This window comes from Bos javanicus, chromosome 11 (assembly GCF_032452875.1).
Source record: "Bos javanicus breed banteng chromosome 11, ARS-OSU_banteng_1.0, whole genome shotgun sequence".
NCBI lineage: Eukaryota > Metazoa > Chordata > Mammalia > Artiodactyla > Bovidae > Bos > Bos javanicus.
The window spans coordinates 50,116,491-50,142,665 of NC_083878.1; the positions used below are offsets into that span (position 1 = coordinate 50,116,491).

The 26,175-nt window shown below is 38.0% G+C and overlaps 1 protein-coding gene and 1 long non-coding RNA gene across 3 annotated transcripts in view; one reads left to right on the top strand and one right to left on the bottom strand.

The window, feature by feature from the left end:
• The window catches only part of DNAH6 (dynein axonemal heavy chain 6), a 280,064-nt gene that overhangs the window by 28,832 nt on the left and 225,057 nt on the right, over positions 1–26,175 (bottom strand). Inside the window, exons 64-68 of one of the 2 annotated variants that reach the window (XM_061432712.1) lie at positions 24,080–24,270; positions 19,290–19,450; positions 15,214–15,302; positions 13,995–14,141; positions 11,519–11,657 (exon numbers count right to left, since the gene is read on the bottom strand). In XM_061432712.1, coding sequence (XP_061288696.1) covers positions 11,519–11,657; positions 13,995–14,141; positions 15,214–15,302; positions 19,290–19,450; positions 24,080–24,270 — 727 coding nt within the window. Of the gene's footprint in view, positions 1–11,518; positions 11,658–13,993; positions 14,147–15,213; positions 15,303–19,289; positions 19,451–24,079; positions 24,271–26,175 lie in introns of those variants that run through there. The other variant, XM_061432713.1, reaches the window with a different exon arrangement.
• On the top strand, positions 10,545–21,365 carry LOC133257166 (uncharacterized). The gene is made up of 4 exons (XR_009739431.1): positions 10,545–11,455; positions 12,535–12,580; positions 14,398–14,619; positions 20,584–21,365. It is a non-coding gene; the product is annotated as an uncharacterized LOC133257166 (long non-coding RNA).

A 26,175-nucleotide genomic window follows, 5' to 3' on the forward strand; every position in this document is an offset into this window, starting at 1 on the left:
TCTGACTCATGAGACCCCATGAACAGGCTCCTCTGGGAAATTCATGAAATTTCCCAGGCAAGAATACTGGAGTGAGTTGCCATTTCCTTCTCCAGGGGATCTTCCCTACCCAGGGATTGACCCTGCATCTTCTGCACTGAGGGTGGATTCTTTACACCTGAAACACCAGGGAAGCCCACTGCTGATATAATTCCTTGGAAAAATTCCGGACCCATTGCTACAATTTCTTATTCACCTCTGTAGTGCTCCAAGAAGAATTTTACCTATGATACTGAGGTTCTCAACTTCTGAATCTTTTAAATGTTCATCTGCTCATCTCCATCTCTTATTATGTCAAGATTTTTTTCATTCTCTTTCAAGCTGACATGGTTGGTTGAGAGAAAGTTATTTGTGCTTGGATCTTTGTAGTTTATTTCTTCCAGGATAGCAATGTGCTAACTGGCATCTATCTTTTGTCTCCTGTTGAAGCACGTCTGGTCAGTTTTTTTTTTTTAATTTATTTATTTTAATTGGAGGCTAATTATTTTACAGTATTGTAGTGATTTCTGTCATACATTCACATGAATCAGCCATGGGTGTACATGTGTTCCCCATCCTGAACCCTCCTCCCATTTCCCTCCCCATTCTATCCCTCAGGTCATCCCAGGGCACCAGCCCTGAGCACCCTGTCTCATGCATCGAGCCTGGACTGGAAATCTATTTCACATATGATAATATACATGTTTCAATGCCATTCTCTCAAATCATCCCACTCTCACCTTCTCCCAGAGTCCAAAAGTCTGTTCTTTACATCTGTGTCTCTTTTGCTATCTCGCATTTAGGGTCATTGTAACCATCTTTCTAAATTCCATATATATGCGTTAATATACTATATTGGTGTTTTTCTTTCTGACTTACTTCACTCTGTATTATAGGCCCCAGTTTCATCCACCTCATTAGAACTGATTCAAATATATTCTTTTTAATAGCTGAGTAATATTCCATTGTGTATATGTACCACAGCTTTCTTATCCATTTGTCTGATGATGGACAGCTAGGGTGCTTCCATGTACTGGCTATTATAAACAGTGCTGCAATGAACACTGGGGTACACGTGTCTCTTTCAATTCTGGTTTCCTTGGTGTGTATGCCCAGGTCGTATGGGAGTTCTATTTCCAGTTTTTTAAGGAATCTCCACACTGTTCTCCATAGTGGCTGTACTAGTTTGCATTCCCACCAACACTCTAAGAGGGTTCCCTTTTCTCTGCACCCTCTCCAGCATTTATTGTTTGTAGACTTTTTAATAGCAGTCATTCTGACTGGTGTGAGATGGTATCTCATTGTGGTTTTGATTTGCATTTCTCTGATAATGAGTGATGTTGAGCATCTTTTCATGTGTTTGTTAGCCATCTGTATGTCTTCTTTGGAGAAATGTCTGTTTAGTTATTTGGCCCATTTTTTGACTGAGTCATTTATTTTTCTGGAATTGAGCTGCATGAGCTGCTTGTATATTTTTGAGATTAATGCTTTGTCAGTTGCTTCGTTTGCTATTATTTTCTCCCATTCTGAAGGCTGTCTTTTCACCTTGCTTATAGTTTCCCTTGTTGTGCAAAAGTTTTTAAATTTAATTAGGTCTCACTTGTTTATTTTTGCTTTTATTTCCATTACTCTGGGAGGTGGTTCATAGAGGATCCTGCTGTGATTTATGTCGGAGAGTGTTTTGCCTATATTTTCCTCTAGGAGTTTTATAGTTTCTGGTCTTACATTTAGATCTTTAATCCATTTTGAGTTTGTTTTTGTGTATGGTGTTAGAAAGTGTTCTAGTTTCGTTCTGCTACAAGTGGTTGACCAGTTTTCCCAGCACCACTTGTTAAAGAGATTGTTTTTTCTTCATTGTATATTCTTGCCTCCTTTGTCAAAATAAGGTGTCCACAGGTGCATGGATTTATCTCTAGGCTTTCTATTTTGTTCCATTGACCTATGTTTCTGTCTTTGTGCCAGTACTATACTGTCTTAATGACTGTAGCTTTGTAGTATAGCCTGAAGTCAGGCAGGTTGATTCCTCCAGGTCCATTCTTCTTTCTCCAGATTGCTTTGGTGATTCAAGGTTTTTTGTATTTTCATACAAATTGTGAAATTATTTGTTCTAGTTCTCTGAAAAATACCATTGGTAGCTTGATCGGGATTGCATCAAATCTATAGATTGCTTTGGGTAGTATACTCATTTTCACTATATTGATTCTTCTGATCCATAAACATGGTATATTTATCCATCTAGTTGTGTCATCTTTGATTTCTTTCATCAGTGTTTTATAGTTTTTTATATATAGGCTTTTTGTTTCTTTAGGTAGATTTATTCCTAAGTATTTTGTTCATTTTATTGCAATGGTGCATGGAATTGTTTCCTTAATTTCTCTTTCTTTTCTCTCATTGTTAGTGTATAGGAATGCAAGGGATTTCTATGTGTTAATTTTATATCCTGCAACTTTACTATATTCATTGATTAGCTCTAGTAATTTTCTGGTGGTCTTTAGGGTTTTCTATGCAGAGGATCATGTCATCTGCAAACAGTGAGAGTTTTACTTCTTCTTTTCCAATCTGGATTCCTTTTATTTCTTTTTATTCTCTGATTGTTGTGGCTAAAACTTCCAAAACTATGTTGAGTAGCAGTGGTGAGAGTGGGGACCCTTGTCTTGTTCCTGACTTTAGGGGAAATGATTTCAATTTTTTCACCATTGAGGATAATGTTTGCTGTGGGTTTATCATATATGACATGACTGAGTGACTGGACTGAACTGAACTGAATCATATATGGCTTTTATTATGTTGAAATATGCTCTTTCTATGCCTACTTTCTGGAGGGTTTTTATCATAAAGGGGTGTTGAATTTTGTCAAAGGCTTTCTCTGCATCTATTGAGATAATCTTATGGTTTTTGTCTTTCAATTTGTTAATGTGGTGCATCACATTGATTGATTTACAAATGTTGAAGAATCCTTGCATCCCTGGGATAAAGCCCACTTGGTCATGATGTATGATCTTTTTAATATATTGTTGGATTCTGTTTGCTAGAATTTTGTTAAGGATTTTTGCATCTATGTTCATCAGTGATATTGGCCTGTAATTTTCTTTTCTGTGGTATCTTTGGTTTTGGTATTAGGGTGATGGTGGCCTTATACAATGAGTTTGGAAGTTTTACCTTCCTCTGCAATTTTCTGGAAGCATTTGAGTAGGATAGGTGTTAGCTCTTCTCTAAATTTTTGGTAGAATTCAGCTGTGAAGCCGTCTGGTTCTGGGCTTTTGTTTGCTGGAAGATTTCTGATGACAGTTTTGATTTCCATGGTTGTGATGGGTCTGTTAAGATTTTTTATTTCTTCCTGGTTCAGCTCTGGAAAGTGGTACTTTTCTAAGAACTTGCCCATTTCTTCCACGTTGTGCATTTTATTGGCATATAGTTGCTGATAGTAGTCTCCTATGATCCTTTGTATTTCTGTGTTGTCTGTTGTGATTTCTCCATTTTCATTTCTAATTTTGTTGATTTGATTCTTCTCCCTTTTTTTCTTGATGAGTCTGGCAAATGGTTTGTCTATTTTATTTATCTTCTCAAAGAACCAGCTTTTAGCTTTGTTGATTTTTGTTATGGTCTCCTTTGTTTCTTTTTCACTTATTTCTGCCCTAATTTTTATGATTTCTTTCCTTCTATTAACGCTGGGGTTCTTCATTTCTTCTTTTTTCTAGTTGCTTTAGGTGTAGAGTTAGGTTATTTATTTGATTTTTCTCTTATTTCTTGAGGTAAGCTTGTATTGCTATGAACCTTCCCCTTAGCACTGCTTTTACTGAATCATATAGGTTTTGGGTTGTTGTGTTTTCATTTTCATTTGTTTCTATGCATATTTTGATTTCTTTTGTGATTTCTTCTGATTTGTTGGTTATTCAGAAGCGTGTTGTTTAGCCTCCATATGTTTGTATTTTTAATAGTTTTTTTCCCTGTAGTTGACATCTTATCTTACCACATTGTGATCAGAAAAGATGCTTGGAATGATTTTAATTTTTTTGAATTTACCAAGGCTAGATTTATGGCCCAGGATGTGCTCTATCCTGGAGAAGGTTCCATGTACACTTGAGAAAAAGGTGAAATTCATTGTTTTGGGGTGAAATGTCCTATAGATATCAATTAGGTCTAATTGGTCCATTGTATCATTTAAAGTTTGTGTTTCCTTGCTAATTTTCTGTTTAGTTGATCTATCCATAGGTTTGAGTTGGGTATTAAAGTCTCCCACTATTATTGTGTTACTGTTAATTTCCTCTTTCATACTTGTTAGCATTCACCTTACATATTGCACTGCTCCTACGTTGGGTGCATATATATTTATAATTGTTATATCTTCTTCTTGGATTGATCCTTTGATCATTATGTAGTGTCCTTCTTTGTCTCTTTTCACGGCCTTTATTTCAAAGTCTATTTTATCTGATATGAATATTGCTACTCCTCCTTTCTTTTGGTCTCCATTTGAGTGAGATATCTTTTTCCAGCCCTTCACTTTCAGTCTGTAGCTGTCCCTTGTTTTGAGGTGGGTCTCTTGTAGACAAAATATATAAGGGTCTTGTTTTTGTATCTATTCAGCCAGTCTTTGTCTTTTGGTTGGGGCATTCAACCCATTTACATTTAAGGTAATTATTGATAAATATGATCTCATTGCCATTTACTTTGTTGTTTTAGGTTTGAGTTTATAAACCTTTTCTGTGTTTCCTGTCTAGAGAAGATCCTTTAGCATTTGTTGGAGAGCTGATGCTGAATTCTCTCAGCTTTTGCTTGTCTGAGAAGCTTTTGATTTCTCCTTCATATTTGAATGAGATCCTTCCTGGGTATAGTAATCTGGGTTGTAGGTTTTCCTCTTTTATCACTTTAAGTATGTCCTGCCATTCCCTTCTGGCCTGAAGAGTTTCTATTGAAAGATCAGCTGTTATCCTTATGGGAATCCCCTTGTGTTATTTGTTGTTTTTCCCTTGCTGCTTTTAATATTTGTTCTTTGTGTTTGATCTTTGTTAATTTGATTAATATGTGTCTTGGGAGGTGTTTCGCCTTGGGTTTATCCTTTTTGGGACTCTCTGGGTTTCTTGGACTTGGGTGGCTATTTTCTTCCCCATTTTAGGGAAGTTCTCAACTATTATCTCTTCAAGTATTTTCTCATGGTCTTCTTTTTTGTCTTCTTCTGGAACTCCTATGATTTGAATGTTGGGGCATTTGACATTGTCCTAGACCTCTCGTCAGTCTTATTGGCTTAGCCACTTAGTGTGAGGGTGTAGCTGACTCCCTGTATCAACAGTTCTAAGAAGGAAGAAGGAGATGCTGTTGTACTTTCCTGAGAATATTCTTTGGTTACCCTCTGGGAAGTCTTGGAACACAAAGTTGGGTTAAATCTTTGTGGTCAGTTTATCTAGTTTTGGACTAACTCTAAGCTCCTCTTGCATTCTGGGGGCTGGATGGAAATATAAAGGTCAAGTTTCTTCAGTTGTATGATGATGTCTGGGAAAGGAGGGTGGCTTGGAAAAGTCAGGTTCCAATAATTAGTCAGTAGTGAGAGGAAGAGTTGCCCTAAAATGCATTATTCTAAAAAAAAAATTCAGGGACTTTCCTGGTGATTCAGTGGTTAAGATTCCATGCTTCCACTGTTGGGTTGATACTTGGTTGGGGAACTAAGATCCTACATGCCTCACAGCAGGACCAAAATATTTCAAACTAAAATATCTACATTTTGAGAAGCAGCACGGAAATTATTTGCCTTAAAAATCAGATTTTGTGATTCTGTGTCCAGATTCAGTGTTATCTTTTTCTTTGATCAAATAAGCAAACCAGGAGCTCGAGTAATTTGACTCAAGGTATCTGACTCAATTTTAGGCTTACTTTTAAGCAGCAGTTTTCTGGATTTAGAATAAGAACATTTGGGAGGGGGTGTCCACCACACATACCCACTGTGTGTCCTAGCCCTGGCATGATGGTTCCTAAAGGTCTTGCTGCAAATCCTGATGTCACGGTTTTCCCCTTCTCTTCTATTCTTATCCCCATGGGTTGGCTCAGGGATGGCCTGATACAAACTGGACAGGCCTAATGTTTGGCTTTGTTCTTGTCCACTCTGTACTCAGATCTGATTCCTGGACTTAGGCATTGCTGTAGCTTACTCTATAAAATTTTAAGGATGCCGCCCCCCCCACTTCCTCCAACCCCAAACACCTTATCATATTCAAAGCCTCCTTAATCTTTCTCTGTTTATTCACTCCTGTCTAATCTCCCCCTTGGTGTTGCTATAATCCCCTTGTTCAATTCTTCATCTTGCTTTTACTATAGCTTTGTAAATAATTGCACCTCTTCCCAGCCTAAAAGACTGTAATTGTCAACCATTGCTTGGAAGGTAGAGTCCAAATTTATGAAGAAAACACACAGGCTTTCAAGATGAGCCCGTAGACCTTTTTTTTTTTTTTTTTTTAGTTTTATTGAAGGTAAAGCTTTCTTCCATATACATCACCTCTTTAAAAAATGATTTATTCATTTTAGTATTGGCTGTACTGGATCTTTGTTGCTGCATAGGCTTTTCTCTAGTCATGGAGAGCAGGGGCTACTCTCTAGTTGTGGTGCGTAGGCTTCTAATTGCAGTGGCTTCTCCTGTTTCGGAGCATGGTTTCTAGAGTGCTTGGGCTTCAGTAGTTGTGATTCCCCAGGCTCTAGAGCACAGGCTCAGTAGTTGTGATGCATGGGCTTAGTTGCTCTGTGGCATGTGGGATCTTTGTAGACCAGAGATTGAACTCATGTCTCCTGCACTGGCAGGTGGATTCTTTACCACTGAGCCACCAGGGAAGACAACATCATCTCTTTATAGCCTGCTCCAGCACTACTGAACTATTCACAGTGTCTACAGGCATAGCTCATCCTGACACTGCTTGCTGGGATTTCCCATCAGTGTTCTCTCTGCCAGAGTGCTCTCTTGCCTCTTCTCTTCCGCTGAGCCCAACCCACTTTTCAGCATCCTGCTCAACCATCACACCTCGGTGGAACTTCCCTAGATTCCTCCAGGTAGCATTATTTGCTCCTTTTGAATTCCCATAGTATTGTCCTTACAACTTCTATTTTGGTAATTATACCATATTATAGTTTATTTATTATCTCCATCCATGAGTTTTTGGTAGATGGGGGCTACATCATCTTTGTATTTCCAGCCTTTAACATAGTATTACTAAGCTGTATTTTCTGGATTAGTCCATAGATGGCTGTCTAAAATCTCACCATGAGCAAATATCATTGCCTGAATACAGCACTGCCTTTTTTTAATAAAAAGTTTTAAAATTTATTTTATTTTTGGCTGCACTGGGACTTCATTGCTATGCTCAGGCTTTCTCTAGTTGCAGCTAGAGAGAGGGTGACTCTTCGTTGTGGTGTGTGGGCTTCTCATTGCAGTGGCTTCTCTTATTGCAGAGTACAGGCTCTGAGCTTCAGTAGTTGTGAGGCATGTGGAATGTTCCCAGACCAAGGATTGAACCTGTGTCCCTTGCATTGGCAGCATATTCTTAACCACTCTGGACCACCAGGGAAGGCCCCAGCATTGCCTTTTTTCTCCTACTTTAAAAAAGACTTTTTAATGAGCTATACCTTGAAGATCATAAAATCTCTTAAATTTCACATGTATAACTAGTTTTTAGTAAATTTACACGATTATATAACGATCATTATAATCTAATTTTAGAACATTTCTATCATCTTCCACAGAATACTTCTTGTGCCCATTTGCAGTCACAGTCCTTTTCTATTCTGCCCCATGCAATCATTCTTTCTGTCTGTCTTCTACTTTCTGTCTGTATATTTGATTTTTCTGGAAATTTCACATAAATGGAATATACAGCATGTGATATTTTGTGTCTGGCTTCTTTGACTTAGCATGTTTTTGAAGTTTATCCATGTTGGAGCATGTATCAGTACTTCATTTCTTTTTATGGAGCAATTATGGCTCAGCTGGTAAAGAATCTGCCTGCAATTCAAAAAGACCTGGGTTCGATCCCTGGGTTGGGAAGATTCCCTGGAGTAGGAAAAGGCTACCCACTCCAGTATTCTGGCCTGGAGAATTCCATGGACTATACAGTCCATGGGGTTGCAAAGAGTTGGACACGACTGAGAGACTTTTACTTTTCAATACTACATTGTGGGGTTTTCCCATTGGCTCAGCCATAAAGTATTCACTTTCAGTGCAGGAGAAGCAGGAGACATGGGTTCCATCCCTAGGCTGGGAAGGTCCCCTGGAGAAGGAAATGACAACCCACTCCAGTAATCTTGCCCAGTAAATTCTATGGACAGAGGAGCTTGTGGGTTACAGTCCATGGGGTCACAAAGAATCGGACACAACTGAGTACACACGTTGTCAATATTACATTGTATGGAATATACCTTGTTTTATTCATCCATTCATCAGTTGATAGACATTCAGGTTGTTTCCACTTTTTGGTATTATGAATAATGCTGTTAAGAACATGAATGCGGTTATGAACATTTATGTACAAGTTTTAGTGTGGACATGTGTTTTCTTTTTCCCTGACATATATGCTGCAGTGGAATGGAATTTATAGGTCATATGGTAAGACTATTAAAATATTTCCAAAACAGTGGCACCTCATTGCATTGCCACCAGCAATGTATGAGATTTTCAGTTTCTTCACTTTCTTGATAACACTTGTTATGGTCTTTTTTTAATTATAGTCATACTAATAGGTATAAAGTGGTATCTCAATATGGTTTCAATTTTCATTTTCCTAATGATTAATTGAGCATATTTTCATGTGCTTATTAGGCATCTGTATGTATTTTTTGGTGAAATGTACATTCAAATCTTTTGCCCATTTTAAAATTGGATTTTTTTTCCTTACTGTTGTAGGAGTTCTTTACACACTTCATAGACAGGTTCCTTATCAGATACATGACTTGCAAATATTTTATCTCAGTATATGTCTTGCTTTTTCATTTTCTTGATAGTATTTGCTGAGATGTAAAAGCTTTACATGTTGAAAAAGTTGAATTTGTTATTTTTCTTTAATTACTAGTGGCTTCTGCACCATATCTAAGAAGCCATAATTAACCTAAAGTCATGAGGATTTATTTATATGCTTTCTCTTAAGAGTTTTATAGTTTTAGCTCTTACATTTAGATATACCACTCAATTTGAATTAATTTTTTTGTATGCTATGAGATAAGGATTCAAGTCCTCTCTTTAGCAGCTAGGTATCCAATTGTCCCAGCATCATTTGTTAAGTTGTCCTGGTGCCTTTGTTAAAAATGATGATAAATATAAGAGTTTATTTCTGGATTCTCAATTCTGTTCCATTGATTATATGTCTAACGTTATGCCAGTACTATACAGTCTTTTTTTAAAAAATTGAATTTAATTGATTTACAATATTGTGTTTAAGGTGTACAGCAAAATGATTCAATTATACATATATGTGTATATATCTTTTTTCCAATTCTTTTCTGTTATAGTTTGTTACAAGATATTGAATATAGCTCCCTGTGCTATACAGTAAATCCTGTTTTGATTATTGTGGTTTTGTATAACTTTTGAAATTGGGAATTATAACTCTTCTGACTCATTCATTTTTTTTTTTCAAGATTGTTTTCGTTTTTTGGGGCCCTTCACATTTTCGCAGATGTTAAATCTGTCAGCGATTGTGCTAAACCTATGTTGTGCTTGTGCTTAGTTGCTCAGTCATATCTGACTGTTGTAATCCCATGGACTGTAGCCCACCAGGCTCCTCTGTCCATGGCAAGAATACTGGATTCTCCAGGCAAGAATACTGGAGGGGGTTGCCATGCCCTCCTCCAGGGGATGTTCCCAACTCAGGGATTGAACCCAGGTCTCCCGCATTTCAGGCAGACTCTTTACCATCTGAGCCACCAGGGAAGCCCATGTTAAATCTATAGATTGTGTTAAATCTATAGATCGGTCTGGGGAATGTTATTACTTTAATGATATTGTATTTCTCAATTAATAAGCATGTCATGTCTCTTCATTAATTTAGATTATCTTTAATTTTCCTTGGCAATGCTTTGCAGGTTTCAGTGTACAAATCTGCACTTCTTTTATTAAATTTATTCTTAAGCTATTTATTCTTTTTGATGTTACCATGAACGTAAATATTACATTCATGTAACGTAAATATTACAAATATTTTCAAATTGTTCATTGCCAGTGTACAGAAAAGGAGTTGATTTGTGTATATTGACTTTGTATCCCACCGCCTTGCTGAACTCATTTGTTACTTCCAGTGTGTGTGTGTGTGAATTCTTTAGGATTTTCTGCATTCAAGATGTCATCTGCAAATGATTTACTTCTTCCATTCTAAACTGATGCTTTTTATTTGTTTCCTTGTCTAATTTCCCAGGATAGAAACTTCAGCACAACATTGAATAGTAGTTGTGAGAAAAGATATATCATTGTCTTGTTCCTTTCTATGCTTTTCAAAACCCAGTAACTTTCACAACAGTAGAAACAACTGAGCTAATGGAAAGGTCAAAGGTTCTAGGAAAGAAAGAAAGCAGAGAAAAGCTGGGAAGCAGGAATTTCAGGGTATGTACAGGGTGGCAGGGAGAATACTGTCTAGTTCACTGTTATGTTAAGCAATCTTAGCCCCACAGGAGTGGCTGGGGGCAGGAGTACAAAGGAGCTTCCCAGGTTGCATGCCCACCCTTCTCGGTCCAGCCTGGAGATAGATCTTCATTCATTTTCACTATTGTTTCACTGCCTTTCACTCAAGCATGTTCCAAGGTGTCACATGCTGTTCAAGTCTCTAGATCAGCTGACCCTTCTCTGCTGTTCCTCATTTCCTTTGCTCACCAATGAAAGCCATCCATTCCCATTCTGCTCCTTTTCAGGCTCTCTTTCTCCCCCACCTCCTAATGGGAATCTTTTCTTCATTATTTGGGCCTGCATGGTCTAACCTGGATCTAGTTTTACCAGTAAGATCTCACAGGGCCACAATTAATATTTGCTAAAAATCATACTTCATAAAATATTTTTTCCTTTGTTGTAAGTACCCCTGACTCAGTAGGTCTCTACTGGTCAACTATGTTCAGATTCTTTTGAATTTAAGAGCACAAACTCTGGAGGCTGGATTGCTTGCTTAAATCTTGGCTTCACACTTGTAAACTGTGTGCTTCAGTTTCCTTATTCGTAAAATAGGGATATAACAGTCTTTACCTTATAGGGTTCTTATGAGGATTAAATCTGCTAATTCATGGGCTGTGCCTGAAATGTACTTGGTATGTAGCAAGAACTATCTAAGAGTTCTCTATTATTATCTGGGAAAATATCTGTCTCGTCTTCTCTGTATAAACATTCTTATTATATTCTTATCATGGTCTTATCTTCTCAAAGGGAATATTAGAAGTCATCACCATCCTCACCACACACTTGGGAGGACACCACCTTGGTATAAGCCAGGTAGGTGTAAACCAATAACCATGTGGTGGAGAGCTGGACATCAGACCATGTGGACATACTGACCAGTGATGTAAATCAGTGCATCCCAGGGAATCTTTCCTTCTTGACAGTAAAGGTTGAGGTTCAGTAGAGCGCATTCCCTGTCGCTATCGTTAAATTCATAGCAGATATTCCAACCAAGAGGGCCAAACTTTTTTCTCTCCTAGAACAGAAAATGAAAATGGTCTTAAAATTTGATAAATTTATTCTGCATAAAATACTGAAAACCAGAGTTTCTGTTGAAGTTTGGCATCCTCATTGTGCAAAATGCCATTCAACTTGAGTGAGGCTTTCAGTTAGACTTTCATCAAATAGGGCAGGCACCTCTTCCTCCAACTCTGGTCTTTTTCCAACTTTCCAAAAGATAATTAGATATTACTGGAAATGTGAAATCGCGACGGACCTGACAAAAGAACATTTGTTCTTTATGGTAAAATAAAATATTTCCCCATCAAAATAGGAAAAAATATCCCACCTTAGAGTCTTCTTGGTATAAAAATACTGATGCTAATCACCTGGCTGATGGAGAGAGCTGCCCCTAAATCTTCTCAGAAGTCTGTCCATCATGTAGGCTTTTCAGTCATGCCTGATGGGTTGATTATACACTGACTTCTCCACAGAGACCTTTTTAAAAAACTGGTATCCAGAATCTCAATTCCTGTTTCATGACTCTCCACAGGGAAATCTTTCCCGCTCTTTGTTATCGCCCTCTCCCACCTAATTTCTTAACTCTAAACTGATTATATCAGAGGATGGGTGCCATGTTCCCTCTTCTTTTTTTTTTTTTTAAACTTATCTTTTATACAATTTTTAAAGGCTACATTCCATTTACAGTTATTACAAAATATTGGCTACAGCCCCCATATTGTTCAATACATTGTTGAGCTTATCTTATACTCAATAGTTTGTACCTCCTGAGAGAGCTAATTCTTAGATAGGTTGATAAGGAGTCCCTGGCTCTCAAGGATGAGAAAAGGACAAAAGGTTTTTTTTCTACATTCCTTTATCTTAGTCACATAAGGCATTATTTTTTTTTTCAGCCCAGAGCTAATTATTACACAACAAGACAACTCATCTTAATCAAGGGTATGTTTTTTCTTAAGCTCTGTACTAATGATTATATAGCAACAATGTATCTTGCTCAAGGACATGTTTCTCCTTCTTAAGGAGAACCTTCTGTCTAATCCTGTTATCTTATGTGGGAGTGGGTCTGGTAAGACCTTTCTATTGTAGAAACCAATTGTAAAAGTATATAAGGCCTTGATAAGACTTTTGAGTGGGGCACTCTCTACCCCCTTCTGATATCTATATTAGAAACTTTCCCATTGCCCAGGGAGGAAGCCATTAAGGGTGGTGACTGAAGTTGCTCAGTCATGTCTGATTCTTTGTGACCCCATGGACTGTAGCCTACCAGGCTCCTCTGTCCATGGGATTTTTCAGGCAATGGTACTGGAGTGGATTGCCATTTCCTTCTCCAGGGGATCTTTCCAACCCAGGGATCGAACCCAGGTCTCCCACATTGTAGACAGACGCTTTACCGTCTAAGCCACCAGGGAAGTCCTGGAGGCAAGCCATTAAGGGTGGTAAGCCCACTCAAACAGAAACAGGTGAGAGTGAAATTATTGTAATAAAAAATGAAGACTTGCTGACCAACATGATATATATGTGTAAAGGAGGAAGGATAAAAGCAGTCCTGAAATTCTGACTGTAGGTGATTACAAAAATGGGACCACCGATTTCAGGAGTAGAGTCTGGAGTGGAAGCAGATTTTGTGAGTGAAGCACAGCTGAGGAGACAACTTCATGCTTTTGAATTTGACCTACTGCATTCGTCCAGGCGATGTGGCTCCTTAGATCAGAGCAGAGCTGGGAGGCAAGGCTCTGAGGTACAGAGGCAAGGGTCATACAGAAATCAGAGAGTGTGCATGTGAGTTGCTCAGTCATGTCCGACTCTGCGACCCCATGGACTGTAGTCTGCCAGGCTACTCTGTCCATGGAATTCTCCAGGCAAGAATACTGGAGTGGGTAGCCATTTCCTTCTCCAAGTGAGCTTCCTGACCAAAGGATCGAACCCAGGTCTCCTACATTGCAGACAGATTCTTTATCATCTGAGCTACCAGGGAAGTCTAGGGACTGAGTTAAAACAACTCGGGTTCAGATAGAACAAAGACCTCAGCATTTCACAATGTCATTTGTAAGCTTTTAATTTTACTTTTTTATTGATTTAAAGTGTTAGTCACTTGGCCATATCCAACTCTTTGCAACTCCATGGACTGTAGCCTGCCAAGCTTCTCTGTCCATGGAATTCTCTAGGCAAGAATACTGAAGCAGGTAGCCATTCCCTTCTCCAGGGGATCTTCCTGTCCCAGGGATCGAACCTAGGTTGCCTGCATTGCAGGCAGATCCTTTACCATCTGAGCCACCATAGAAGCCCCTTATTGATTTTTAACCTAATACACTTCTCCTTGTCTATATTTTAAAAATTAGCAAATTAAGCGTACCTGAATAATTGCATGGAAGAAACAAATGCCGAATATTATTTGTCTCCATTTTCTTCCAAGTATATTTTCTTCAAAAAATGAAGGCATCATTTCGGTAAATGCTCGTCTGATATTTGCACGTAAACCTTTTGGAGGCTCATTGGTTACCTGTACTTAGAGACACATGGCAGAGAGTGTGGTTGTACAGATTTGCATTTTTTCCAAATAACACATATAGAAGCCAGTGAGGGGATGCAGGTAACTGATGCCTGGGAGGCATTCCTGCCCTGTTCCTGCCAGCTCTGTATCTCTCTCAGCCTTGGCCTCTGGAGACTAGGGGGTTCTCAGGCCTACAGTGGGTGGGTGAACCACCTCCACAAGAATCTCAGACCTTTCCACTTGGTGTCCATTTTTCTAGCCACAGGCCAGAAAGGATGCTCAGGCCTTCTGCACTGGATTTTCTGGTCCTCTCAATGTCCACCCTACACTTTGCCTTGATGGCACAGGGCACCAGGGAAGAGACAACTCTGGTTCCTGAGTGATCGTTCATATGCAGAAGTGTGTGTTAATTGCTCAGTCATGTCTGATTCTTTGCGACCACATGGACTGTAGCCCACCAGGATCCTCTGTCCATGGCATTCTCAAGGTAAGAATACTGGAGGGGCTTGCCATTTCCTTCTCCAGGTTCATATGCAGAGGTTTCCCATATATGGAAACTTTGATCCCTGGTTGGGGAACTAAGATCCTGAATGCTGTGCAGCATGGCCAAAAAAAAAAAGATGCCTTCTAGGACTTGCCATAGGGTCTCCAGCCCTCAGCTTGAAGGTCTATTTTACTTAGTAAGTCTCTCTATCCAAGTTTTCTGAATTATGTGAAAAATAATTGAGGTTTCAATCCATCAGCCATACTGCCTTTGGGCTTTCCTGTCTCCCACATGCTGAAACATATTCTTAACTCTGGGAAGGGTTCTATTCTCATCTCTTTGCATCCTAGACATTTTCTTGAAGAGGGGAAGCAGGGAGGTGTTGAATGACTAGCAGAAGGGCACACAGGAAGGGCAGTGGCCTGGAAAATTGTTTCCCTACTCACTCTCCGGTGAATGGACACTGACTCCCACCTCCCCACCTTGGCTGACCAAACCCTGACACAACCCTGCACGGCCCAGTGGGCTCCATGGATTCACTCGGGGAGCGCCCTGAGGCCAATCATGTCACAGAGTTCAACCACAAACATATGTTACCTTGACCGAATTTTGAAGGACTGTCACAGGAAATGTATTACTAGGCATGGAACTTAAAAAAAGTCGAAATGTGTCCTTGATAACAACATCTGTTTAAAACAAAGACAAAAAGGAAAATGCTTAACTCATTAATATTTTTCTATAAGAAATAATTATTATAGGATAGAAAAAGATAAGCTCTGTTTAAGGACTAGTTTATCTTTTTAAAATATTTGATGTTGTAAAATGTTCAGAATGGAGGTGAGGGGACTCCTTCTAGAAGCTCTTCACCCAGGTGAGCCTGGCAGTCTGGATGTTGGCACAGTCAAATAAAGAAATTAAGAACTTGTTCTATTCTTTTTAAAAAATTATTAATTATTTTGACTGTGCTGGGTCTTCATTGCTGTGCATGGGCTTTCTCTAGTTGCAGCGAGTAGGGGCTACTCTCTGGCTGTGGTGTTCAGGCTCTAAAGCTCAAGGGCTTCAATCGTTGTGGTGCACAGGTCCAGTTGCCATGAGGTATGTGGAATCTTCCCAGACCAGGGATCGAACTTGTGTCCCCTGCATTGGCAGGCAGACTCTTAACCACTGGACCACCAGGGAAGTCCAGGAATGTTAATTTTCAATTCTTGATAGAAATGTTAAGGATCATTCCTCTGAAATTGGTAGTTTTGCAAACAAAAAAAAGGACAGTTACTATCTTTATGTTTGTGAAGTTGTTTTAATTTTTGTTTGTTGTTAGCCATTCAACGTAGGGAAAATTCCATGAAAATGGTCAGAAAGCATTATGGAGAATAAAGGAATGTGTTCCTTCTTCAGAGAAGAAGCAAGGGGAACTCAGTGAGCAGGGAAATGGAGAGACCTCACAGGCAGCATCAAGAAGTCAATATGCTTCCTTTTTGAGTTGTGGACAGAGAACCTAAGAAAAAACAAGCTGCATTCCAGTTTCAAAAGGCCAGAGCAGAAGTGGGAAAGCCACTGTTCCTGTCACAGGAAGACACAAGCATCATCCAAGGAGGCCTTTCTCGGCATTGGTCTCTAAACACAGGTGACAGAGTTCCTCTGGCATGCTCCCCCTACCTCCTTAGGGGGAGTCCCCAGGCAGTAGCTGTTCCTTTTACCTGGAATGCTCTTCCTTTAGACTCCCCGACTTTTCTCAAGTGTTGGTCAAATGCCAACTTCTCAAAGAGGTCTACCCAGACTACCCCATTTAAAACTTCTCTCCACCCTTCCTCCTTCCTCCCATTCCACCCCGACCTTCCTGTTCCTCCTCACTTTACTTTTAATTTTTCCCAAAGCACTGACCACATTCTATCATACCATATACATTACTTATTTGTTATGTGGTTTGTCTGTCTCTACTCACTAGCATGTAAACTTGAGGAGGGCAGATGACTGTGGTTGCTTTGTTCACCAACATGCCCTAAGTAGCTAGAACAGTGTGTGGTACACAGTAGGTTCTCGAATATTTATTAAATGAATGGCTGCAGATTAAAGCTGTATTTATACTTCTTGGTTTAGTAATCTAAATTAATGAGCTACATTAAATAGTCAAGATTAAGTTAGTTCTAGTATTGTTTTAGTAAAGTTAGTCCACTTTTTGGTTCAAGGGAAGAACCCAAACAAACTTTTTGACCAACTCAATGCAATTCCAGAGCAACATTAAAGTTGTTTCTATGGTAAAAATTTATCAGTAATCATGTATGGACCATAAAGAAAGCTGAGCACCAAAGAATTGATGCTTTTGAACTGTGGTGTTGGAGAAGAGTCTTGAGAGTCCCTTGGACTGCAATGATATCAAACCAGTCAATCGTAAAGGAAATCAGTCTTGAATATTCATTGGAAGGACTGATGCTAAAGCTGAAGCTCCCATACTTTGACCACCTGGTGTGAAGAACTGACTCATTAGAAAAGACCCTGATACTGGGAAAGATTGAAGGCAGGAGGAGAAGGGGACAACAGAGCATGAGATGGTTGGATGGCATCACCGACTTGAAAGACATGATTTGAGCAAGCTCTGGGAGTTGGTGATGGACAGGGAAGCCTGGCGTGCTGCAGTCCATGGGATTGCAAAGAGTTGGACACGACTGAGAGACTGAACTGACTGACTGATTAGCATAGAAGTCAGATATCATAAAATCTTAGGGCTAATGATTTCATTAACTAACCCTCCCCCACCGCCCCCCCCACACACACAAACTGAAGAGTGAAAAAGGCCAGGTTTAGAGAAGCATCTTAAAAATCGTTTTTTTCTCTCATGACTACAAAAGCATCAAGGATCTTAACATTTATAGACATCATAGAAGTTCAGAACTGGAATAGAATAGAGATCATCTTAGTATGGGACTTGTAACAATGAGGCTGTGTAGTCACTTTATTTCTGAGGAAGCAGAGGCCCAGAGATAAGGTGTGATATATATAGTCAGGCAGTGGTGGGGGCCAAACTCTACTCAGGTCTTAGAATTTCAAGTCCAGAGGCTTTTTTTCCCTTTCTTTCTCTCTTTTTTCTTTCATTCACTTTCTCTTTTCAACTTCTTACCTGAATGTAATTGTTAAAAATATTTATTTATTTATTTGGCTGCTCCTGGTCTTAGTTGTGGCCTGTGGGATCTAGTTCCCTGACCAGGGATCTAACCTGGGCCCCCTGCATTGGGAGCATGGAGTCTCAGCCACTGGACCACCAGGGAAGTCCCTCCCTGAATGTATTTTATTTTATACTGGTTCAGGTTAAACGTTAGAACCCAAATGGTTATGTTAATAAACAGTTGTAACAAGGACCAGAAGAGGATTTTTCTGTCCACTTAAGCACTTAAACTTCATCAATAACTTTTCTGGCTTCCGTGGCCCATCCAGCCTCCTTGTAGGTCTGGCAAGGTCATTGTGAAGGTGAATGACTGGTCCTAATTCAGAAGGCTCCCATAGTACCTCTGCAGCAAACTGCTTTTTAGATGCCTTCTTTAGCATTTTTTCTTAATCATAATCCTAATCATCAGGATAAGGAATCTAATGATTCAAGTAGTAAACACCATATCATTTTTCTTTACTTATTTAAATAGAAGTAAGTCACAGACCCCACAGGAAGCAAGCCATCTCTTGTTCGTATTGCGAAGAGTGGAAAGAGTGGGGATTCTGGGTGGCAGATTCTACAGACTCATTCCTTGATGGAAGCAGTCTGTAGAAGGCAGGGCATGGGGCAATCAGGGAGTGAGGGGTCTTTGGGGAAGGCTGCTAAGCCCTGTTGGTGGCTTGGTGACCAGTGCAGGCTGGCTGCTCTGTAAAGGAGAAGGTCTTCATCTTAACAGGCAATGATAAGGAAAGTCATCTGCATAGTTCTCACCTTTCTAGAAAGCCCTCTGTCAGGACACAAAGGAGGACACCAGAGAAAAGGCCCTGGAAATCCCAGGTGGGCAGTTCTCTTCCATGACCTCCTGGGACAGTGAGGAAGTTTGCCCCACACACCTTATTACCTATCATACAGCTCCTAAGGTTTCAATTATTTTTATACTACTGAATAAAAATGAGTCAATTCCAACTCCACATCTTCTCTCTTTGCAGCCCATTATACTTACTCGAGTGGGAAAGAAGGCAGTGATAGTATAGTTAGTGGTGGCAATTATGACTTATGTTGGGCACACCCGTGGGGGTGTGTGTGTCTATGAGTCACATGTGAAAGTTAATTGTCATGTGGGTTATGGAGGATAAAAAGTGGTAAAACACCACCATGAGAATTAGTGTTAACTTGAACTCTGTTTCTGAACTTCTCTCATTCTGTAGTGAAAAATATAATTTTCTTCTTTTGTCCCAAGTCCATTTTCTATTTCTTTTTTATTAATATCATGCCTAGATGTTATTTATTTTGAATTCAAATGGTCTCCCATAGAAGGTAACATGCAACAAAAAGACCCAGTTCAATTTGTAGTCTGAACATTTTTATTTGAATCTGGGTCGTGTAACCTAACTAACCCCCTCTAGATCTCAAATTTTTCCTTTTAATATAGGATAAACAATGCCAATAATAATTGTTATAAGGATTGGATTCAACAAGAAAGGCCACATAAAAATGGTATTGTTATATAAATGTTATATGCTCAACATACTTGAATCTGTGAAGGTTTTAATTAGCTCCTCCATTGCCAACATCCAAGAAACAGCAAGGTGGCAGTTTTGCAGAAACACCCAGTTTCCTGATTTCATTGCATCTTTGATCATTCTTTCAGCAATAGGTCCTTGTCCTTGTCCCAGCGAAATTGACTGCACCCTGAATTCAAAAACAACAATGAAATGCTCTTTCTTATTACTTTTAAGTAATGCAACTATTAAGAAATGTAAGTATGGTAGGCTTCTAGAATATGCATACATTTCAAATTCTCATTCTGATAGATGTAAAAATAATTTTTCTTATTTTCTTGTTTTTTTTTTACTATAACACACAAAAGTGCATAAGACAAATATAGTTGTGTATTCAAATATACAAATAAAAGTGCATAGAGGAAATAAACATCTGTGCTTGAGAAGAGAACTTCCCTAACACCCCAGAGACATCTCTCCTATCTCCTTTCTATTCCAATCATCTTCTCTTCCTCCATCCCAAAGGTATCCTTTGTCCTGACTTCTAATGCTATAGGTCAGTTTTTTAAAAGCTTTTGAAAACCCAAAGTCTAACATATATACAGGACTTCCCTGGTGGCTTAGATGGTAAAGCGTCTGTCTACAATGCAGGAGACCCGGGTTCGATCCCTGGGTTGGGAAGATCCCCTGGAGAAGGAAATGGCAATCCACTCCAGGACTATTGCCTGGAAAATCCCATTGACAGAGGAGCCTGGTAGGCTACAGTCCATGGGGTTGCAACATATATACAAAAGTACACAAATCATTAGTGTTTAGCTTGATGAATTCTCTCAAAGAGAATGTACAGAAGAACCACCACCCACGGCAAAAGAAAAAAAGAGAACATAACTAGTACCCTGTCAATTAGTATCCTCCCTTTGTCTCAAAGGCAACAATTACTTTGAATTCTAACACCATAGATTAATTTTGCTTGTTTTTGAATTTATATGAATGGAATCATAAAGTGTATATTATATTTGGTCTATTTCAATCAACATTATTTCTTCAGATTAATTCATATTACTGTGTCATTCATTTTCATTGCTGTATAATATTCTACTGTATGCTTATATCAAAGTTTATTCATCCATTCTGCTCTTGCTGGACTTTTGAGTTACTTCTGGTTCTTGGCTATTACAAATAATGCTGCAATAGCCATTCTCACAGATGTCTCTTGGGATACATGTGTACTCCATTTTGTTGTGTATATTCTTAGGAATGGAACTGCTGTTTGACAGAGTATGTGTATGCTTAATTTTTTTATAATATCAAACTGTTTTTCAGAGTGATGCCATCATTCCACACTTGTACCAGCAATGGGTGAGAGTACTTATTTTTCCACAACTTTGCTAACACCTGATAGATATATAATGGTATCTCATTGAGGTTTTAAATTATTTCCCATTTTCATAGGTTTATTTATTGGACATTTGGATATTTGCTTTTATATTCTTCTCTCCCCTTTTCCCCTACTGGTTCACCTGTCTTTTTTCTTATTGATTTCTAAGAGTTCTTTACATTGGATATAAACTCTTTGTTATTATTATTTTTTAAATTGTTTTCATAGTTTTGCCTTTTCCAGAATGTCATATACTTGGAACCATCCAGTATATATAGCTGTTTCAGATTGGCCTCTATCACTTAGTAATATGCATTTAAAGTTCTTGCATGTCTTTTCATAGCTTGATAGGCTCATTTCTTTTTAGCACTGAATAGTATCCATTGCAGGCTTCCCAGGTAGCTCAGCTGGTAAAGAATACACCTGCAATGTAGTAGACCCTGGTTCAAATCCTGGGTCAGAAAGTTCACCCAGAGAAGGGATAGGCTACCCACTCTTGTATTCTTGGGCTTCCCTGGTGGCTCAGATGGCAAAAGAATCCACCTGCAATGCAGGAGATTTGGGTTCAATCCCTGGGTTGGGATGAGCCCCTGGAGGAGGGCATGGCAACCCACTCCAGTACTCTTGCTTGGAGAATCCCCATGGACAGAGGAGCCTGGCGGGCTATAGTCTATGAGGTAGCAGAGTTGGACTTGACTGAGCGACTAAGCACAGAAAGCAAAGCACACACACACACACACACAAAAAAGAAAGCACAGCACAATATCCATTGTATGGATATACCACAGTTTATTCATCCATTCATCTACTGAAGGACATCTTGGTTGCTTCCAAGTTTTGACAATTATGAATAAAGCTGCTATGCATTTAATGTAGGCTCTAGTATAACATAGATTCTTGGGTGAACATAAGTTCTTAACTCCTTTGGGTAAATGCCAGATGGCTGATCATATGAAGCACGAAACTGTCTTCCAAAGTGGCTGTACCATTTAGTATTCTCACCAACAATGAATGAGAGTTTCTGTTGCCAGTATGCATTAATGCAATCTATTTTAAGTCCAGTAACCTTGCTAAATCCACTAAAAATTAAGATACATTTTATCAGAGTAGAAGAATGTCCTATTTCTGTTTTTCTCTTTTTAAGACATGATTTCCAGATTCTTGGTTTATTAGGACATTTCCCACCATGAATTCATGTCGAATTTTAACAGATGCTTTTTCTGCATATGTTGAATTAATAGTTTTCTTCTTTAAGGATATTTTGCCATTACTCTTTCAATGTGGTGAATTAAATTATTTTCAGTATTTTAATGCTTATATTACTGAAATAAACCCAGAATTCTGGAAAGGTTTTTAATAATGAATTCAATAAAAAATTATTGAACTATTTAGATATTCTAATTATTCTTATTAGTTTTTTAAAGGTGTGCTTTTGGAGGAATTTTCTTGTTTATCAACATTTTCAAATTCATTGGCAAGTTTTCTTTTTAAGTAATATGCTTTTATGATTATTTTAATGTCTGCAGGTCTATAGTGATATTCCTCTTACTCATTCATGATATAGGCTTTTTGAATTTCTCTGTTTCTTTCTCTCTGTATTAGCAGTTTCAACAGAGATTTATATTTTATTAAATTTTTCAAAAAAGCAACTTCTGTTCTTTTAGATCTTGTTTATTGAATGAATGTTTTCTGTCACTAGTTTCTGCTCTTAGCTTATTATTTTTTCCTTCTATTAGAGCTTAACAACTAAGTTTTAGATTGCCTAATTTTTCTTAGTGGGAATATCAGCCTGAGTTCTGAGTCTGACATTTCTGGAACCAGAAGTCATTACATATGTATAAATTTACACTAAGTGTCTTATAACTAACCCCCCCTGGTTTTTGATAGGTTATATTGTTTTTGTCATTGTCCATTTATTGGACAATTTCCAGTATGATTTCTCTTTAACAAACAAGCTGTTCAGAAGAACATTTTTTTGCTTTCCAAATATTAAAAAAATTAACTTTTAAGATTTCTAAGACTTATTGTGGTCAGGGAATAAGTTTTATTCTTTTTGAAATACCTATCTCTTAGAAAATCATTAATTTTATAAATGCTGCATATGTATTTGAAGATCTTGCATTTGTTTTATTTGTTGAGTATAAAGATTAAGGTTCTTCATTTCACTATTAATTTCATCAGCCAAGTATTTTACCTTTATAACACCTTTATAACCTTTATAACAAAAGTTATAAAGTTAATATAAGTATCTATGTACCCATACCCAGCTTCAGAAGTCAAACATATGATCTGAGCTTGCATTATGCCCCTCCCTGTTCACTTTTCTTATTATCCAAGCTTCACCTTCTACAAAGTCACTGCTCTCCTGGACTTGGTATAACTTTTGTACTTCTCTTTATACTATTATTGCAAAAATGTGAACCCATAAGCAGTATATAATATATATCTGTTTAATAATTTTATCTGATTTATCAAATTTCTCCAATATTATATAATTTTTGTGCAACTTAATTTATTTTGCCCAATATTAGTTTGTGTGACCCATCCATATTAATAAACATAATCCTAATTTATTTTATGGCTATAGTGTATTCAATTATATGAATATGCCACAATTTATATAGTTTTTTAAGATGGACATTTTGGTTGTTGTTTCCAGGTTTTTTTTGTTGTTGCTATTATAAACATGTTTCTACGAATGTTCTTTGCCCATCCATGACTGACTTTGAACATGCAAATTCAGTAGTAAGTTGTTGGGATATGGGGAATGCTTTCTGCAACTCTGATATACTGCTAATTACTCTTCAAAATGATTTTAACTAATTTTTCACTCCCACTTGTAATATGAATATTTCTATAGCTCCCTATCTTTGGCACGATTTTGCTAATTTGATGAGTATGAAATATCTTCTTAATGGTTTTAACTTATTGTTTCCTAATTACTAGTGAGGTTGGACTGGGTCACACGGCGCCCAGACATTAAGTCAAACATCATTCTGAATGAGTCTGTGGGGATGTTTCTGGGTGAGATTAATATTTGAATCAGCAGACTGAGTAAAGCAGATTTTCCTCCTTAATGTAGATGGGGCCCACCCAGTCAAGTGAAGACTTGAACAGAATGAAAAGGTTGAGGAAGAGGGAACTCCTTCAGCCTGACTGAGCTGGGTCATTGTATTTCTTTGCTTTTGGATTCAAATGAAAACACTGACTTTTCTTGGGTCTTGAGTCTGCTGGCTTTCAGATTGGGACTTGTATTATTATTACTTCTGGTTTTCAGACGTTTGGACTTGGACTAGAATTACACTATTAAGTATTTTAACTTATTTAGTAAGGGATTCCTGAATTAGGAATTCACATTCCACAGAGGGAAGGAAAAAAAAAGGCAAATTTTAACTAGGCGATGTTCATATGAATGATTAAAACTGAACAATGTGACCTTACCTTTCTGAATATCCACTCTCCCGGGCAAACCTCTGAAATGCACCCATGGGATCTGAGCCTGTGCTTAAGATAAATACCAGGGGAGTGTTGTATGACATGTCTTGATACAGAGTGGGGAGGTCCACAGGTGGTGTCTCTATAAAGGCTTTCCCAAGATTTTCTATGACAAAGTCTGTAAGGGCAAAAACCACCTGAAAGTTGAAAGAAAAAACAGTAAAGGCTACTGGATGAGGATCCATTTCAACATAGTATCAGAAGCTCTACCCAGAGCCATTAGGCAAGACAAAGAAGTAAGGCATCCAAATCAGAAAGGAAGAATTAAAATTGTCCTTATTTGCAGATGATATGATCTTATAGAGTCAACCCTCGAACAACATGTTTGACCCAAGATATGGGTTCATTTTCATTTTTATGCATCTGAATATCCAATTTGCCCAACACAATTTATTGAAGAGACTATACTTTCCCATTCTGTTTGCTGTAGTGGCTATACCAATTTACATTCCTGCTTACACCACTCATAAAAATGAACTCAAAATGAATTAAAAATTTAAATATAAGACTCCAAACCATAAAGCTCCTAGAAGAAAACAGAGGGGAAAAGCTCCTTGACGTAGCTTTGGCAATGAGATTTTGGATATGACACCAAAAGCAAATAACGAAAGCAAAAATAAACACGTGGGACTATACAAAATAAAAAAGCACCTGTGCAGCAAAAGAACCAACCAACAAAATAAGAAGACAACCTATGGAATGGGAGAAGGTATCTTTGAGCCATACAACTAATAAGGTGTTAAAATCCAAAAATATATAAGAGATTCATGCAACTCGATAGCAAAAAAAATTCCAAACAATCCAATTAAAAAACAGGCAGAAGATCTGAATAGGCATTTTTCCAGAAAAGACATATATCTGTCTGCTTAGGATCATTAATCATCAGGGAAATGTAAATCAAAATCACAATGGGATACCATTTCATACCTGTTAAAATGACTATTATCAAAGAGACAAGGAATAAATGTTGGTGAGGATCTGGAGAAAAGGGAGCCCTTAGGCATCGTTGCTAGGAATGTAAATTGATGTCTCCACTATGAAAAACAGTATTTATATTTTGCAAAAAATTAAAACCAGAACTACCATATGATCCAGCACTCACAATTCTGGGTATTTATCTTAAGAAAATGAAAGCAATAACTTGAAAAAAATACATGCACCGCTGTCTTCACTGCAGCACTATTTACAATAGCCAGGACATGAAAACAACCTGTGTCTATCAATTGATAAATAAAGAAAGAAAATGTGATACATACACATATAGGAATATTATTCAGTCATAAAAAAGAATGAACTCTTGCCATTTGCAACAACATTAATGGACCTTGAGGGCATTATACTAAGTGGAATAAGTCAGACAGAAAAAAACAAACATTATCTTTCATATGTGGAATCTTAAAAATAGCAACAACAAGGCAAAATACTCTTTGACATAAATCACAGCAATATCTTTTTTGACCCAACTCCTGGAAATAAAAACAAAAATAAACAATTGGGACCTAATTAAACTTAAAAGCTTTTGCACAGCAAAGGAAACTATAAACAAAATGAAAAGACAATCCTCAGAATGGGAGAAAATAATTGCACGTGAAACAATTGACAAAAGACTAATTTCCAAAATATACAAGCAGCTCAATATCAGAAAAACAAACAACCCAATCAAAAAGTGGTTGAAAGACCTGAACAGGCATTTCTCCAAAGAAGACATACAAATGGTCAACAAACATATGACAAGATGCTCAATATCACTCATTATTAGAGAAATGTAAATCAAAACCACAATGAGGTATCACCTTACGTGGGTCAGAATGGCCACCAACAAAAAATCTACAAAAAAATAAATGCTGGAGAAGATGTGGAGAAAAGTGAACCCTGTCGGACTATCGGTGGGGATGTAAATTGATACAGCCACTAAGAACAGTATGGAGATTCCTTAAAAAACCAGGAATAGAACTACCACGTGACCCAAGAATCCCAGCAGTGGGCATACACCCTGAGAAAACCATCATTCAAAAAGATACATGCACCACAGTATTCACTGC